Source organism: Tachypleus tridentatus, chromosome 12 (assembly GCF_004210375.1).
Source record: "Tachypleus tridentatus isolate NWPU-2018 chromosome 12, ASM421037v1, whole genome shotgun sequence".
Classification (NCBI taxonomy): domain Eukaryota; kingdom Metazoa; phylum Arthropoda; class Merostomata; order Xiphosura; family Limulidae; genus Tachypleus; species Tachypleus tridentatus.
Window position 1 is genome coordinate 9,183,198 of NC_134836.1, and position 18,786 is coordinate 9,201,983.

Here is an 18,786-nt window from a genome sequence, read left to right on the forward strand (position 1 = left end):
AAATTACTCTCACTGTGCTAAATGTGGTATACACATGGCTACAGTTCAGATGACCTGTATGGATACTGTTAGAATAAATCCAGTGATCATATGTCACAAACAGTGAAAAATGTGCTCAAGGACTTCTTCATGTTAAAAAATAAATAAAAAGGATAGCAGCAGTGTAGGTTTATAGAAAAACTTGTAAAGATTTACAGTACGTATGTTGTGAAGAGACATGTTGTAGGTGAATGTTTTTGGAAGCAGTTATCAGTAGTGGCTTTAGCCTTAGAGCATATATCAACATGACAAGATGTGCAGTCCATTTAAAAGGCCAAGCAGCTAATAATCACATCACTAAGACTGACTGTTTGGTTGGCCTTTGCATCTTAAAATACTTGGTAGCACTTCTGTGCCATTTGTCACTGACCCTTCAAGAAAAAAAAGAGAGGATATAATAGCTGCACTAGAGTTAGTATAGCAGACTCTGTCTTAAATGTTCTATAACTTAGGAAAAGCAGTGCTACTAAATCTACAACTTTGTTCTCTGAAGTTCAAAGTATAGCATATAAACTTGGCTTTGAAGTATCAAAACCATGTGTAATTGACAGATCACATTTCATAGATAATGCTGGAAATTATCTTTATGTTGAGCAGTACTTCAGAATCATTGCCATCAAATGTACAGTTGATGAAATATTGCAAGACCTTAAAAGTTGTCCCATTCAGTAAGCATGCTCTCCTTCTACCCAGGGTAAGAAATGCTGTGCAGAATTCACTGAAACAATGTTAGGAGAAGTATAAATTCTTATTAGATGATTATACAGAAGAAAAATTGAAAGCAAAATGTAATTTTTATTCATAACCTATATGCTGAATAAAGTTGTATAGTTTTACAAAGGAGAAATTCTGACAATTACTTTTATACCTACATAAGTTATTGCTATATGAAATATAGAAGATTCAAAATTGATTCTTGTGATACTCAAGTTCTAAAAACATATTTTCAACAAATATGTATGGAAACACTTGTTGTACTTGTTTTGATGGTCCTGAAGAAATTGTCCTCCTTCCCTCCAAATTTTAGATGGATCTGTCAAAGTCCACTATTTATATATACATCAACAACATGTGTAACAGAACACCTTGATGACAAAAGATTTCAACAATAGAGAACAAAAGAATGTTGCAAATAAAAGACTTAGTCAATTAATTATTTGAAACCAAGCCTTAATGATACCTCATTATATTCTCCCATATGCTTTACAAAGACTGATTATAGGTAACAATTCCACCAGTGACATACTTACAGGCCAAGCAAAGTTAATCTAAATTGGTTTTCATCCTATTTATATAATTAACTTGCATTTCCAAAGTTTAAAACAAAAATGTTGACTTTCATAAAGTAAAAAAAAAAAAATTAAACACTTGGCAATGCACACAGAACTCCCACCAAAACTTCCCCTCCTTCACCAACTTTGCAGTGAATACTGAGAAGAAACATACGCCACTCTACACATTAAAATGAAACAGAAATATGGTCTGATTGATGAATGCCATGGAAATAAGATATCATTAGGCCAGGCAACAAATAAGAATCTTACCTGATCAGTCACAAACTAAGCATTTCTCAAGGAACATGGTCTGATCTTTTAAATGTATATTCAACATTCTTTCAGTGAATTACAGTTTTATTTATGTATGTCAGTTACTATTTTTTTATTTTAATTTGCTTACCACTTAAAATAATTATGAAATATTCATTTAATCAATTAATCTCAATGAACTTCCATTTCATATGCTAACAATATGTTATAGTTTTAGTTTGATTTGCTTGTATATGCCTACTCCAACTGACTCCCATGTCTCCCACCTTCATCCTGTGTATTACTGCTTCCTCCATCATGTTTCTCATGTAATGTCACCAAATTACAGTAAATACAAACGTTAAAAACAAAGTTTATAAACACTGTGATAACAATTCTTCATATTACAGACACTTGTGAAGTAATTTGATATTTATTTGTTAGAAATTTATGAAACAAATTCCTTATAATTTTCAAAATATAAGAAATGGATCAATTCAAACTAAATTGTCCAAAGTTAATTATTAGAAAACAAAATGTTCAATAAATTAACAATCAAGGTACAAATCCAAACAGTAGATAATTTAACTTACACAGACTTACAGGATTCACTTTGTGATAAATATATAATTGATATATGTCTTATAAATGCATGAAGAATAAAAGTGTACTCTTTTGAAAATTAATTCTATGTATGAATAACTGGGTTACTTCTATTAAAGAAAATGTAATGTTATCAAAATGAAAATAACATACATCAAACCTTACCCAAACACGATGACCTGTTATTTGATCTTTCCATGATTGCTCTTTTACTTGGGTTGTTCAAAAGGGACCGCTTAGCTAGTGATATGTCAGCAGTCACTCTGGTGATGATTATTCTAAACAAAAAACAACATATAAAAATTTTAAAAATAACATGAAAATGAAAACCTAGAAAAACTAATATTACTTTTTCAACATGACATAAAAGATGTTGAAAAAAATAATTTAAAATTCCAGAATAAAATAGTTTATTACCAATGTTTTGACTTATGTTTTTGAGACGTTTTTTAAATTATTTTTCAACTTAGAAAACTTCCCATTGTTAACTGCTCATAAGTGCTGCTGATAAACAGCTGGTCAACTGACTGCTCCACACAGTTAATAAAATGTTTATTATGAAATTTATTTTTAGAAGGTGTAGGTTAGACACTAATGTGCATCTACTCATTCATATTTACTCATCATTTTTACAGTTTAACATTCTCTTCAAAAAAGTACTTTTGGACTAACAAAATATCAATAATTTATGATTTATAAACACTGATGTGTTCGTACAAATATAAAATAATGTCTGAAATGCAGTTGGTATAGTATAAAGGCAAATAACACCAGTAACTGAGAACAAGTTTTACACACCACAGCTACATTTAAGTTTTACTTCTTTAAGTAACTAAATATAACATGTGTACAAGTGATTGCAAAGAAAGTGCAATTAAGCACATCTTACAAATCTGATGACACAGGAAGATGAAATCACAAAAAATTAACAAGTGTGCAGAGAAGTAGAATAGTGAAATGATATTATACCAAAGGATACAATACTGAGGCAGTTCTCAGGGGATATCATAAAATGCATGGCATCTACAGAACTACTTGTACTAGTGTTGCTGTGCATGAGTTCATCAGAAAACTTGAGGAGACAAGCCAAAATTGTGATAAGCCACATGTCAGTAGACCACTAATACCTACTGAAACTGTTATTGAGTTCAGTTGTGCCACAACAGAACAAGTCAGCAAAAGTGCATTTTAAATCATCTAGAATCTGGATTTGCCAACTTTAATTGTAAGGCTCTTCTGTCAACTTTGCAGATGTTTTCTTACACATACTGCTTCTTGTTTGAGCACTGACAAAGATTTAACCTACTGTGTTAATGTTGCACAGTAGTTCTTGCCAAGACTAGAAGCCAAAAACCAATGGCTAGCCAATATATTATGAACTGATGAAGCACACTTCACTCTCTGAAGGTATAAACACATGTATCTGCATTATCTGGTTGAAAGTTAATCCATGTAATGTTTCCTCACTTGGCCACTGACGAACCATCATCACATAGACTTCAAACTTTCACAATCACTGCTACCTGCAGTACTCAAAACCAATGTGATTCCCATACACTACAGTTTCTATGAAGGATGTTTCTCCTTCACATGTTTGAAACCACGTGAAACATATGTTGTAAGTGCATTTTTAGAAAGAATTATTTTAAGTTACTTAAGTTACATTCACACATCTGATTTCCCAGATTCGGAACCAACCAATTTCCTAAAGTCACATCTGTACTGTGAGCATTTCAGTGTACATCAAGGGTCCATGCTAAAGTGCTCATAACTCAACTAGAAGAACATTGACCTCAGATCATGTCAGTGTAGGTCAAACAGGTTGAAAGTAACTTTCTTGCTGTGGATAGGTCAAAGTTTGTATGCTATGATCTTTCAGAGTGTTACATCAAAGCTTAATTAAACCTCTTTATTATCATTGTATACCAATAAAGTCACATCAAAACATAGTTATGAATCACATTTTAATACAAGTTTTAAGTTCTAAATTTTATAGGAACATGTTTAGAAAAAAAAGCTGGTATGAGACTTATAACACTTGGACTCTTTGTTTTCTTTCTTTAATGAGAAGCATAAACTTAGTTACAATTATTCATTATAATATAGACATTACTAAGACAAAGAATAATTTTTATAGTCTTCATTCCTCTCTTTCACAAATTATCAGTAGTCTTCCTTGATGTTTAATTCTTAAACAGCAGATATGTTGTAGGTAGCAACATCAACTGATGATGACTGCCGTATAATGGTTAATACCGTATTATTTATAACCAATAAAAGGCCATTATTTTAATCTATCAAATGAGATTATAATACATTGTTTTCATTACAGAGAATTGTTTATTTCATCTTCAGTTTGAAATTTTTCTCTCACAGTCTTCAGCTCAACAAGGTTAAGATAAGATTTAAAAGCTTTTATGCTAAAGTTAGAAAGCCAGAAAAAATTATGATAATTATCAAACATTGTTTGCTACATACATGCTATTATTCTGTGTTCTTAAGTGTATTATTTAAGTAAATACAATTTTTTTAGGTGTACTAATAGCTTTAAGTATAAAAAGCAGGCTTAAATTTCACTGTCAAGTGACAACTGCAAAAAAAAAAACCACAAAACATTCTTTAAAAAGTTTTAGATATCATGCAAATGAAATTTCACAATTCTCAGGTGAGGAAAAATATATTTAATCTTAATATGAAAATCATCTTGTACACAAAGCAGTCAACACTCTGACTATAAATTCATGGACAAGTTTTTTATTTCTAAAAATAGATAATTATAAAACTAATTTTTGGTGTACAAAAATTTATAATATTTATTGAAAAGCTTGTCAAATTTTGTGAAGATACGCAAAATACATCAAAAGTTATAGTATGGAAATAAATTTGATGGTTATTTATGGGTTATGAATTGCATCAAATCAACTGAGGTCCAAGTTGAGGCCTGATTAGGGTAGATTTCTTATACAGTCTGATTCATTATAATATGCTAACCAATACACCTACTTTCTAAAAAAAACTGATCATCTGTATTCGCACAAATATATATATATGTATGTATGTATTACACTCTATATATATATATTGTAAAGAACCAAATTAGTCACCACATCTAACAGACTAGCTAGTCACCAACAGTAGCCCAAACTTTTTTTTATTATTATTATTATTATTATTATTATTAGAGTACACATTACAAAAGACAAATTTTTTGAACAGTTCACAATACTTAAATGTTCATTTAGAATATAATGAAATGCTTCAACCATTAGACAGGACACTTTTACATTATTAAAATATTTCAAATATTAATACTAATAAATAAATTAATACCTAAATAATCAGCATATCAGAATAGTTACAAGAGAATGAAATATAAAAGACAGTTCTTGCACCTATCCAGAATGACCATTTTTAGAAATTCAAGAGTGATGTCATGAGAAGTACACAATAAACTGCACCTTGACATACATGTTTCTAAGTGTAAATATTATACAATTATTCAAAATAATATTTTATATGGTAAGAAAATAACATTTTTATTAATAATCTAGCAGTGTTCAAATATAATTGAACTATATTGCAATTAAAACAGTCAGTGTTAAAAGTCTTTTAGCATTTCTTGTTTGATAGTGTCTTTCCAATTTTAAATGAGAGACTTCAAGAATTATTCCTTCTATTTTACAGCTATCATCAGTGAATTGTTTACTTTGACATGGCTAAATTTCTTACTTTTTCACCTTTCTCAAAGTTTTCATTAGTTAATGAGAAGATACTTAAGGTTAGATTCAAGTTTGATATTCTTATGTTTAGATCTTCCAGTTACAATATAGTTTGTTTCAGTATTTCTCTTGTCACCTTTCTCTGGCTTCTGCTTTGTGGACTTCTTTTCTAGGTACAGTTTTGCAGTTCCAACAGATGTGGTGATGTTCACATTCAGGATATTCACAGTATGTTTAATGTGGCTAACAAAAGATACTTTTAACTTTAGCCTGTCCATGAGACAAAGCATCTGGAAATGCTTCTTGTCTGACAGAAGATAGAAAATAAAGAGTATTCAGCCTTTCCTGCTTTCTCAGAAACACGATATGCAATAAGAACCTCTTTGCACTACATAAGAATAGTTACAGCCCCTTTCTTCCACTCTCCCTACATTTACCAGACTTTTTGTACAAGACGAAAACACAACAGCACTGGATGATTCATTTATGAACATCATTTGTGGATTTGAGCAGTTCATGTTCCTTACCAAGATGCAAGATAAGAGAACTTCTGAATAACACTATGTAACACAAATTTTGTTCCTGGATAGTATGTGTTATTTCTTAATTGCTTATGTTGTAAAAGTACAGAAAATGGTCATTATTCCTTTCAAACTTTGCTTTCGTGACCTGGATAAGGAAATTTAGAAATTAACCAATTTTCTATGTAAAAACGGGCAAATATGATATTTTCAAGTCATTGAAGTCTCTTTGGTTTGGGTAGTATGCATTTCTCTCACCAGCTGCACCTCTGAAATTGTAATCAAGATCTTCAATGTCTACTTCCCCTTCTGATTTACTGCTCTCTTCTGAGGATGGCTGCTTTCCCTCTGACAGAGTGGGTACAGAGAGTTCAGGGCAGCATGGCACTAGGGAGATGGATGATGGAAGGTCTGGATACATGATAGCAGATGCATTCTTGCCAGCCTGACATTTGGAAGGGTCCACCATGCAGAAGTAGCAATTGCTTGAGTGGTCAGTGGGTTCATGCCAAATTCTTGAAATTGCAAACTTCATGGCTTTCTTTTCCACTCTGTACCATCCTGCAAAAGAGCAAAATAAAATTGTTATCATGAAGAATAAACTTATTTCATCCAGAACTAATGTGTAAGAGGTTCATGGAAAATATTTTAAATGTGATATTTTTTCTATACTACTGGAAATTAAAAAATGAAAGATATTTAAATTTTAAGAGGTCTAAATTTTGTATAGTATAAAATATTACTATTTAAGCAAGCAAAAATTGTCCATCTTACCTTCTAGAGTTTTTTTTTACAGTGCTTGCAGGTAAAATAAGGTGCTCAGGGTTTGTCTTGATCCCCAATAGGCATGCAGAAATAAACGATCATAGTTAGACTTGTCTTTAATAAATGAAATACTTGAGAAACATACAATTGGCTTTGGGTTTTTTTTCCTTCAGTTCTATAATTCATGAAGATATTTTAAGTCTCTAAAGGAAGTAAGCCACTACAACTAGGAATTTGCAACAGCCTCCTGCTAACACTAACACAAAGGCTACGTAAATCTTTATCACTAATATGATGCTACTCAGTCAAAATTTAACTGTTTGTAATATTATTTGCTACTTAAAATCAAAATATCAAAACATTGCAGTAGGTTCTTGTTTCTTGTCTTTTATAATACTCTCAGATGACTTTGTTTTTGTTTATCTTTTATTATGGCATGGTAACTTAAAATCAGACAAACTTTATCACCAACAGCAGGCTTGGTTTGAAGAGCTATCCCCTCCTAATGAGTGTATTTTTATAAATGAAATTTGTTGCTCTAAGTGACTTAGGAAAAGAGATAGCATATATTTTATAGACAGTAAAGTTAAGTAGTGATCAATGTCAGGTAAGTAATAGGTTCATTATACTAGCTTCTTTTAGAACATGTGACAGAGGCCTGATGAAGTTGTTAAACATGACTTATTTCATCACAAGGTAGAAGAAGGAGACACAGCTACTAAAAATACATTGCTGTGTAGAACATTATGAGACAAACACAACTTAAGTTTAGTGTTTGTATGTTCACAAGTTTGGGTGACCAAATAAAATGCATGCTTAAATTTATCATTTTTCAAAGTAGTTTTAAAAAAAAAAATATTTTTTTAGCTATTACTACTAGACAGAAGCAAAAACTGTGAAGATAGTGAAGAAAGGATAAATATGGCAGGATTCGTTTTTGTTTTGTGTGTTTTCAGAGAGCTTAGATTCTGATAAAAATGATCTAAGTTTTAAAACTTTACACCTGAAGACAAAATTCGAATTTAGGGTTAGAAATTTGTAGCGTTTTTGAAGTGCTAATTTAATTTTTGCCTATGTCAGGAAAGAAAATTTAAAGCTAGAGATTTGTTATACATTTTTCTTGGAATGAAGGCAAAAAAATGATGTTTATGGTTGGCAGTGCTATAGTGACCAGACTGGAAAGGGATAAGCTGTACATCATTAACTGTGATACTAAAAAATTAGCATTACTGAAAGCTAAAGGTAAAAAAACATAGTTGAACTTTTAATGCTATTTTTATATATTTTTATTTTTATATCCATTAAAACAGAAAACAAAATGAAATAGTAAATATTATATTTCTCTCCAGGAGCCCAGTCTGACAGTGAAATTGGTTCAGGACGAGATGTTCCAGACTCTGGCCAAGGCTCTGAATGAGGATACACCTCTGACAGTGAGCTTTATGAAAGTCAGGGAGTATTGAGTTCTCCAAAGCATACGCATAATCAACTCAACCTCGAAAGTGTTGGAGGTTGGATACTGGTAAGCAGTTCCTGTAGACTTGTACTACAACATCCATCTTTGAAAATATAAAGAAGTAAGAAATATTAGATTCTGCTGTTTTACAGCATATACCACTTTCATTGAACATGATTATACACAAAATGGGAATTATTAACAATGCGTAGCAGGGACAAGAACTTTTCCACAACACTTCTGTTCTCCAGCCATCAGTGCCTATAAAACTTTGATAGAAGGTTTGATGAACATCTAGTTTCACTTTTGAAGAACTCTCACTGGAGAATCTTTCAAAATAAAGTAGAAATTTGCCACTGTTTCTTTCAGCTTCGAGACAGCTGCTTTACACCCATCTCTAAAACCACTGTGAATTGTAGTACACCATAAGATCCTTTGGATGAGTTTATTAGCTTCAGTTGATAACATTTCATTTAATTTCCATTTCATACTGGGGCTGTCTATAGATATCTTGCAATAAATGCTTCGACCCAAAGCCTGTTCAAGTTTTTGTCTAACAAAAGAACATACCCCATGAACTTCAGAGTATTTTGCTTCAGTATAAAAGTGAAATATGGAGATAGTCCATGAACAGTTAAGTATGATGTGTTGCCTTCACCACAAAAAAACTTTGGGGCAATTCCACTGTCAAGGAACATACTTTGGAAAGTTCAGTGACCCAAAATAAATCATGGCAGTCAATTGTTCTCAAAATTTATTACACTTCTGATCTTAAAACATTAGAAGAAGAAACAAACAAGTGAGTGTTGATAGTTGGACTGGTGACAGTTGCAGTGGTAGTTTGGTTTTTGGTGCAGTTGAGTTAAAGAAGATGTAAATTTGCTTGAAATTGCATCATGTCTTCATGTTTCTCATGCCAAATGAACATTGGTGTGGTTTACGTCTTGCATTTTCTAGCCATCTCTGGTAGTTTTGAATTGCAAATAAGCTTGTTTTAAAACTACACTGGTCAAGCATTTTGAAAACCTGCAGAGGGAAGGGGAAAAATTAAATTCACAATAAAAAAATATGAAATTATTATGTAATGTGATTAAGCTGTTAAATTTGTTAGATCTAATTATAAAATATTTATCATAGAAATCTTATTTATATTTATTGTATTAAATGTTATATATTAATTGATTAAGAATCCTTATTTTTATTATAATATACATAAATTAGTATGCATAATTATAATCTTCTATTATTATTTCAATAAGTGAAGCTGGTTTTAGTAGGATTCTTGAAACTTTGTAGAAAATTCCTGTTACACACAAATAGGTTGAGACCTAATATAAATAAAACTGGTTTTAAACTGATGCCACACATGATGACTCATGTTTGGTTTGGCTGTGTTTTTTAGGCTTTGGATTATTTGGAAAATTTGTTGCTAATCACTGGTCTTAATGCAATGATACAAACACAGGTAAAAAGATTTATGCAGTTACTATCTATATAATATATGTGGACCATGCACACATTAATGTGCAAAAAAAAGTGATTTGTGATAAAAACGTCAGTATCCCATACATTGATGGATAATCACTGTTATGCTGTAGATCTAACAAAAGATTTAATGAGAAATTTATTGGTGTGATTTATAAGATATCATATTACTTCTATAATTATTGGATGTATATTTATTGCTTTCTTTCCATAACTTTCCATAGCACAAAGTAGACCTAAGACTAGGACTAACAAATGCAGATAAGTACATGTATGCAGCAAAGACAGAAATTTAACCAAAATGTAATATTTCTTATTAGACTTATATATGAATCCTGTAAATACAACTGAGTGAATAATTCAAGTCCAACTAAAAATTATTCATGTTTGTTATTTAGACATGTGCCTATAGACATAAAATAGACTACAGAAAAACTGAATGATTTCATTAAAAAAAAAGTAGTAGTACTAATAGACCTTAGATCTCCTATTAGTGTCTTAAATAAATAATGTAGAGTAGTAGTGAACTTGTAATCTTTACTCCATAACCATTTAATGGTTTAATCTTTGGAAACTGCATTTAATATTATTTTTATATGTAGATCTACTTCATATACCATACACTCCAAACAGTTAGACCCTTAAAATAATCATGTCATTAGTACTAAATGTTAGACCTAAATCTATCTGTGCACTTAATTATGTGTCTATAGTAATAAAGATTTAAGTTTTCACTATGTTATAATGCAGATCCAGAACTACATAAACACATTAGGCCTAATGTTAGATTCTAACATTAATATGGTAATTTCTTATTTGTAGGAGTGATTTAAGATCTAGCTTGTGCTTATGTGCCTAGGAGCTCTATAGAGTATATTATGCAAAACTAACCTCTTAATACAAATATTAATATTTTTATTATCTTATAGCCAAAAGGTATTAAAAAAAAACAACACACTTTTTCCTGGTTAACTCATGATATCAACAGGTCACCTAAAATATGGTTGTCATGTCCTTGGACCCATACTGCATGCCAGATGATAACATACATGTATATAGCAAAACAATCCATTCAACTGAATCATTTTCAAACTGTTTACTTATTTATAAACGTTGTTAAAATTTTTAGATCATATCAATGTCTACATTTTAAAACTTTGTCAACAACTTCAAGAATTTTCCATAATATCCCTAAGCCTGGAAATGATGTTGATAAATGGAAACATTTTTAATAGATTGAGGAACACAGGGATTCTGATAAAAGTAACAATGTGAATGATGAGTAAGATACAGTGAACGAGTACACTCAAGTCTGTTTGGTATTTGGTGTACAAGTGTTCATTAATGAGGCAATATGAATACTCCTCCAACCACTGGTAACTTAAGAGCAACTCCAATGAGAGCTTATAATGCCAATACACAGGTTACATTATATGTGATAGCAGAATATAGACAACCATTGTAACCATTTTTGCTTAATAATAAACAAAACAAAATTAATGTTATTTCTCCCACTAAATTGAAAGACAACACAATATTAAAAAGAACGTACTAGAACATAATCCATACTTAACTTCATTTACTTTCAAATTTAAATTTACCAACTTAGCCAAAATCATGTAGAATGATAAAATTAAAACAGAAAATTCACAATATGACTCGCACATTGCATATTCATATTCTGAATCACTGTTTTTACTTCTTACATGTGTGGTGTTAGCAAGTTTGTTAACTATAAACATTTGCAAGTTTGATACATTAACTAATATATACATTCAAAATCTGAACTGTGTTTATATAAATAGTCTCAGTCTTAACCAACACAAAATTAAACACTTATTCTTCTCCATTTCAAATTTCACAAAAAAAAGCATCTTCACATCACAGTTTTTTTATTTCATTTTCCCATTCATATTTTATTTACCAACCAAATGATTTTATTTTGCACCACACTGTGAAAACAATGAACTCTCTGGTGTCAGAGTTCAAATGAATATGCATTCATATTTCTCTTTTAATCTACATTCCTGCACTGAAATATAAATAAATAAATCATATTGCTACATTTGTACAAGTGTATAGTATGACATAGGAGTAAACACAGACTACCCACCTTCCTTCTAATTTGTGTTTCAAATAATCAAATAATGCTTTCTGCATCATGTCTGTGACCTCATAGCCTTTGAGGGAAGGACCCACAAGAACAACTGGTCGCATCGAAGGCACTACATCATATGGAGGAACATTCTCAGACTAGATAAATAAAAGGTTAATTGGTAGGAGTCTTGTACATTGTTATCATAATAAAAGCACACACACAACTAAAATCCAGTTCTAATGTTAATCATAACAGATTTTAGAGCAGGTGTTTGGTACAACAAAAATACAAAAGACAAATAATTCATACTAGCATATCCAATGTTAAATGAAACTTAGATTTTAACCTAATAAAGAGCATAAATGTATTTTTTTCTTAAATGGAAAAACTTATCTAAAAGATCAATAATCTTTAACACTTAACTAGGTGTATGAAAGCACCATCTGTCTATCTTCACATAAGGAAATGATCCAAGTAAATAACAAAACTAAAAACCTGACAAGTGAGTATTTTACAGACTTTACAGCTCAATGTGAAAGAAAAGATTTTCTCACATTTTACTTTCATAGAACTAGTTTAACAACATATCACCCTTTGGAGTTGGTGTTGCTACAAATTGTTATCTAAATAGTGTAACTTGACTTACGAGAGAAAAAACATTACATCTATATGCCCATTGGATTCTATGAAGAAAACAAAATACTAATATTCATACAATATGCATGCCTGTCATTAAGTCTGTAAGTTTACAAAAACTATACACACAATACATGAGAGCTATAATATAGTGTTAGCCAATTATGTTATAAACTATGAAAATTTAACTAATTTGATACATGATTTCTAAGCAAGTCAGAAAATTGAAGTTTCACTTAAACAAGTAATAGCTAATTAACACTATTTCCACATGGTTATTGAAATTAAGAACCATTATCTCATTTCTATTAAAATAATGCAGTTATATTGCATTGTGACACAAATATTTCTGTAAACTTAACTAAAAGACCTTGTTCAATAAAATATTTCCTGTTATCTACCATTAGTTATCAAAACACAAACCTTTTTAAAAAAGGGTTTCTTCTTTTCTTTTGTTGGTGGTGGTGTGATTGTGGGCTTTCCCATTTTGGTGTTGTTGACACTGTCACTGTCTTCACCAATGTTTGCATCAAGTCCATTCTGATCAGCTTCAAAACCTGAAAATTTTAGCTGCCATTCTAAACACACATTGTTATATTATACTAAGACTAGTTTATTGTGTGTTTGATAGCAAAAGTAGGTACAGCAGTTTATTATTAAAAACATTTTAACAAATGAAACAAAAAGGTTTTTATTTTCTTATGGAATTTCCCAGTGAATATGTTACTATATAAATGAAATACATCACTGAATATGCTACTTTTCATCAGATATTTAATGGTATGCAAAATTCACTTACAAATAAATCCAGTATTTAAACAATCAACTTCAATAAGATAGGTAGGTAGGTATTTCATGTTTATTGGTATAAAGCTACTAGGCTATCTGTGCCAAACAAGATGTAGTATACTATAATGGTATGTGGAAATTAGGGTAAAAATACATAAAATATGTAAAATTAAGACCTGCCAGGAAAACTGAAGCATTAAGTTCAAACTTGCTCTCAGTCACCTGAAGTTGGCCTTTCCAGTCCTGGGTTCAGGTCAAAATAAAAATTAAAATGTACAAAAGAAATAATGATAAAACAGTATATAGTCCAATAAAAACCTTAAACATGAGTGAGGCAGCCAGTGTGATATAAACCTATGACATTGGCTAATATCAACGATAAGTCTACCTTAAAATATGTTTAAAATGGTGTCGTCATTCTTGGTTGTAACAATGGCATGATAATAAAATATGTATGATTGTGACCAGAGTGCCACACAGACCATACATTGGTGCATCAGTACCAGATAAAAAGAAATGGTGAGTTAAAAACTGGTGATCAATGAGTAGCCTTGCCAAAACAACTTCCTCCCTTTGATCTTTACAGAAACAAGATGGCCAAAGAGCTAAATAGGGCTTGATTTGAAAAAGCTTATTATTCCATTGCTCACTCCAGGTTGACTGCCAACTGGTGTACAGTTGAGTTTTGATTGTGCCCACAAATACCAACATGACCTTGTATCCAAAAAAACTGGACAGAGATAGATGGGCCAGTTTGTTTTGGATATTGATAAGAATAGAATGGTAACTAGCATGGAATGATGTCAGGACCAACAGACAGCTGAGTGAATCAGTATAGATCGTACAATTTGTATATTGCATAGTTTCAATATGATTCAGGGCAAGAGAAATGGCATACAATCTGGCAGTGAACACAAACTGCAGAGGGCATTCTGTGTGCTACAACCAAACTGTAAAAAACCATGGCAGAGCCTACACAGTCACTTGATTTTGAATCATCTATATATGTGGGAATGGATGGACCATTTGAAAAATATTTAGCAAATAAAGAGCGATATTTCCAATCAGGAGTACCGACCTTTCTCAAATGACTCAAAGATAGGTCACAGTTGGGAATAGTAATTAGCCATGGTGGAAGAGACCAATCTGTTGATACTGCTATGCTATTCAAAGATAGATCCAATTTTTCTGATTGTGCCCAGATACGAAGGCTAAAAGGAACAATGGCATATTTTCTATTATAAAAAAGTGTGGCCCATTGAGAATGTGAACGAATGGTTTAATTTTTGGGGTGTCAAGAGAGGAAGACCTCATTGAAATACATGCACTTGAATAAGGTGAAGTTGGGCAATAACTGGAAGATGTGGTAGGGACAGAGATAGAAGTAGATACTGATTCATTAACGTTTTTTGATTTTGGAAGGTACTAGATTAATATGCACTGTTAAGAATTCTGTAGGAGGCATGGAAAGGTCTGTCTGGACTTCTACTGTAGTAGTGGAACAGATTACAGCAGCATAAGTCCAAGATGGAATAGAGAATAGTAATTTCTGAGCCTCTGGATAAGCAATATTGTGAACTGTCTTTAGACGTACTTCTTTCTCTTCTTCCCATTTACGGCAAGAAGTAAAATAGGAAGGATGTGGATCATTACAGTTAATACAATGCAGTTCTAATTTGCATTCAAGAGCATCACAGTCTTTACCAGTACAACAGGCACATGTCAAGGAACCATGGCAAGATGTTTTCAGATGACCAAATCATTGACAATGAAAACATCTAACAGGGTTAGGAATGTAAGGCTGAACCTTACAATTCAGATATCCTGCCTTGATTGTGGTGAGAGGACATGATGTTGTAAGAGTTAATATTAGAACATTTGTCGGCTCCATAATCCTGTCTTTATGAGTAAAAATTCAGCATATGGCTGTAACGCCTTGCCTGGTGAAACTTGCGAGGATCTCCGACTCAGGAATGGTCTTTAAATCCCTCTCAACTATAACTCCTCTTTGATTTCAAGAGGAGTTTGGAATGTTGTGAAGATGTTTCCACTCAAACTTCCCCAGACCGTAATTTTTTACTGATTTAAGAGAGCCAGCAAGCCCTTCTAAACCCTTCTGAAAAAAAAAAAAAAATGCTACACAAATGAAAAGGATCCCCAAGGTATAGGCTATATATAATGTGGGATATAAAATGTACCCTAGGTTTTGCAGGTGACTGCAGAAGAAGAACCCACACTATGGTGGGGATACACCCTTTATCAGTCTTAACCTCTGTTTGCTAGTCTCTCATGAAAAAAAGTCATAAAAATAAGTGATAATAATAATAATTAATCAAAATAGAAATTAGGAGAGGGAAATTCCATTGGTTCAGAAGGCATCGCTCTATGGTTACATATATATCAAACATTTTGGTCAAATTGCCATTGCCACCTAGGCCATCTGGATTGGGTTGGCCTATAGTGATTACTCTTATTTTATTCCATCCTTGATACAGAAACTAGGTTCTGGGTGATGAATCTAGTGTGGTTCCCCCTCCCCCTGGTGTATTGCTTTTATCTTGGTACACTCCTGGTCCATACAAATACTTTCCATATGGATAAATTCTGAACCATCCCTTCCACCTTTTCAGTATGGGATTGTAGTTATAGTATTAGCAGAGGTAAGCATGTTTTGGAAGTTAATATTTTCTTAAACTGAAAACGTATTTCCAATAATACTTCTCTTCTCTGACACTCTCCTGCCCTTCCTCCTCACTAAGAGCCAGTGTTAGTAACTGGGTGGTATAAGTTTTGAAAACATGGCTATGTCATCTGAGTGAATGCTTATATACAGTACCAGGATAGAGGGTGCATTGACATGGTTGGAGAGATTTGCAAATTTGGTATTGCCAGGGGCATTTAACTGGATTATAAAAGACTGGAGCATGTGAGACCAACTCTTGGACAGGCAAAGCCAATGTTGAAGAACAGCTATAATGTTAATGGAATTAAGTATTATTGGAAATACATTTTCAGTTTAAGAAAATGTTAACCTTTGGAAGGTCTTTCCACTGACAGTAAAATTTTCAAGGTACACCTGAGTGGTTTATTGAATTAACTATGCAACACAAGTTTTAAAAGTTGTTCAGATATTGCTTGAATATTACAAAGGTCAAAATGCATCACTTTGAATTGGTATTACCCTTGACAGGAAAGTGCCATTTTTTCCTTATCTTCATTTGCCATCAAGTGAAGATGGCAGCCAGAGAATGCATCTGAGGTAGAAAAATCATTTGGCACCTATCATTGCATCCAAAGTGTTGTCAGTCCTGGGAATAAGGCGTGAATCCTTAACTGTAATCCTATTGAGTTCACAGTCATGAATGAAATGTGGGTGGATTCATGTCTCTTTCTGATCAGTACAACATTTTAATGCTAGGGACTTTGTAATTTCTATAAGTTACTGATGTTTCATGTTCTGTGTAATCTTTTTGTCAAAAACGTCATCTTGGTGGTTACTTAATAGGGTGTTTGTCACCAGTATCATTTCAATATTTTGTAATGTATATACCCACAAGATTATTTGGTCCTTTCAAAAATATATCTCCACTGGCTCTAAGTAGATGTTTCAGTTCTTGCTGTTCCATCATTAACAAATGTGTACAACTTTACTCATGCCAGTCCTGCAGATGCTTTTGAAGGTATTCAGTTAATTTGATTGTCTGAGCTGTTTTAGGGAGGGGACCACAATCTTCATTATTTTGTTGTCTATTTCCTTTTCCACATTTCAACTTCTGAGCACTATTTGAGATATGTACCACAACTTTAGAAAAACATTGGTTGGATGGCACCAGAGCATATCCAACCAAACCTCCATTGAGCAATTTTTGCATCAGAATGACTATCCATAATTGCAGGTTTTTGAATCCAGAGCCAGTAGATCACAAAGTAAATTACCATCTTAGGCTGGGAGGGACTGGTTTCAGCTCTCTTTACCTGTAAATTGGATCCACTACATACAGTCACTTAACACATCATTCCATCAACCTCTCCTGCTACTTGTACACTCCACTCTTCATGACTGGGATTTGTCTAACACTGGCTGATCTATGTTATCAATAGTTTAACTATTTCTGCCCTCTCTGTAACATATCTTCTTCTTGGTGCAACATTATAATGACCTTTCCCATAACAGTTTTACTCCTATTGTGTTTTCCACTTTTTCTGTCGTAGGTGAATAATTTTCTTTTATTTTAGTTGACTAAAATCCATCTTTTTCATAACTTTGGTCCAATTTATCACAACTGAACTTTTTTTTTTTTTTTCAAATCATTCACACATTTATTTTATGGTTCCTAGTTTTTAACTTCTGTTGTAAAATACTTCCTGTTGCAACCATTACCCATCCTGTTTTGGTAGCTATAGCTCACATTTGATGCCAGGTGTGCTTCAGATTCAAATGCATATATTAAAGCTATTTGGACAATCTGGGGTCAAGCTTGTTTAACATGAATACTCTGTCATCCAGAGCATTAACTAGGCTCACTCATTTCCACAATTGGATTGGCGTAATGGGTAAGCTTCTGTAGTTCTTGCAACAATTGATGTATAGGCTTCAAGTATTGTTCTCATTCTAAACTTGGCTTGATATGCTTCATCTTGATGTAAAATTCCAAATGTTTTCTCTACAGCTGTATTAAGAGATCTGTAATCCAACTAAAAATTGACTGACAAGTAACCCAGGACTTTTAAAGCTGTCCATTTCAGGCTATTTGAAAGTTTATGTAATCAACCATTACCTCAAACCAACAACTGGAAGTGGGTGAAATATGCTTCCAAAGGAAATGATCCATTAAGCTCCTTAAATTGTTTTTACACTTGTGTTCTACTCTGATCCCAGAGTTCAGGAATATACTCTAAGGCATTTATTTCTTTCATGGGTAATATGAACTGGTTGGAAAATGTTGGAATACTATCTGTTCAGGTTGAGTCAACATATGTCTGTGGATGTATCGACTACTCTAGTTCCAAAACTCTTATCTAGCTCTACCTGATCACGCATATATTTGTTTATTCTATTGCTTAGCTGAAGTAATACTTTTAAGTCTTTTATTGTGCTTATTATTCTAAATCTTTACTCTGCTGGTGGATGTTTTGTTCTTGCATACCA

General features: G+C 32.3%; 1 protein-coding gene across 8 annotated transcripts in view; it reads right to left on the reverse strand.

The window, feature by feature from the left end:
* Positions 1-18,786, reverse strand: part of LOC143234107 (voltage-dependent L-type calcium channel subunit beta-2-like) — a 178,555-nt gene that overhangs the window by 15,665 nt on the left and 144,104 nt on the right. For 7 of the 8 annotated variants that reach the window (XM_076471176.1, XM_076471178.1, XM_076471180.1 and 4 more), the window contains 3 exons: positions 13,272-13,405; positions 12,228-12,367; positions 2,334-2,446 (listed from right to left, as the gene is read on the reverse strand). In XM_076471176.1, the coding sequence (XP_076327291.1) occupies positions 2,334-2,446; positions 12,228-12,367; positions 13,272-13,405 (387 nt within the window). The remainder of the gene's footprint in view (positions 1-2,333; positions 2,447-12,227; positions 12,368-13,271; positions 13,406-18,786) is intronic. The other variant, XM_076471175.1, reaches the window with a different exon arrangement.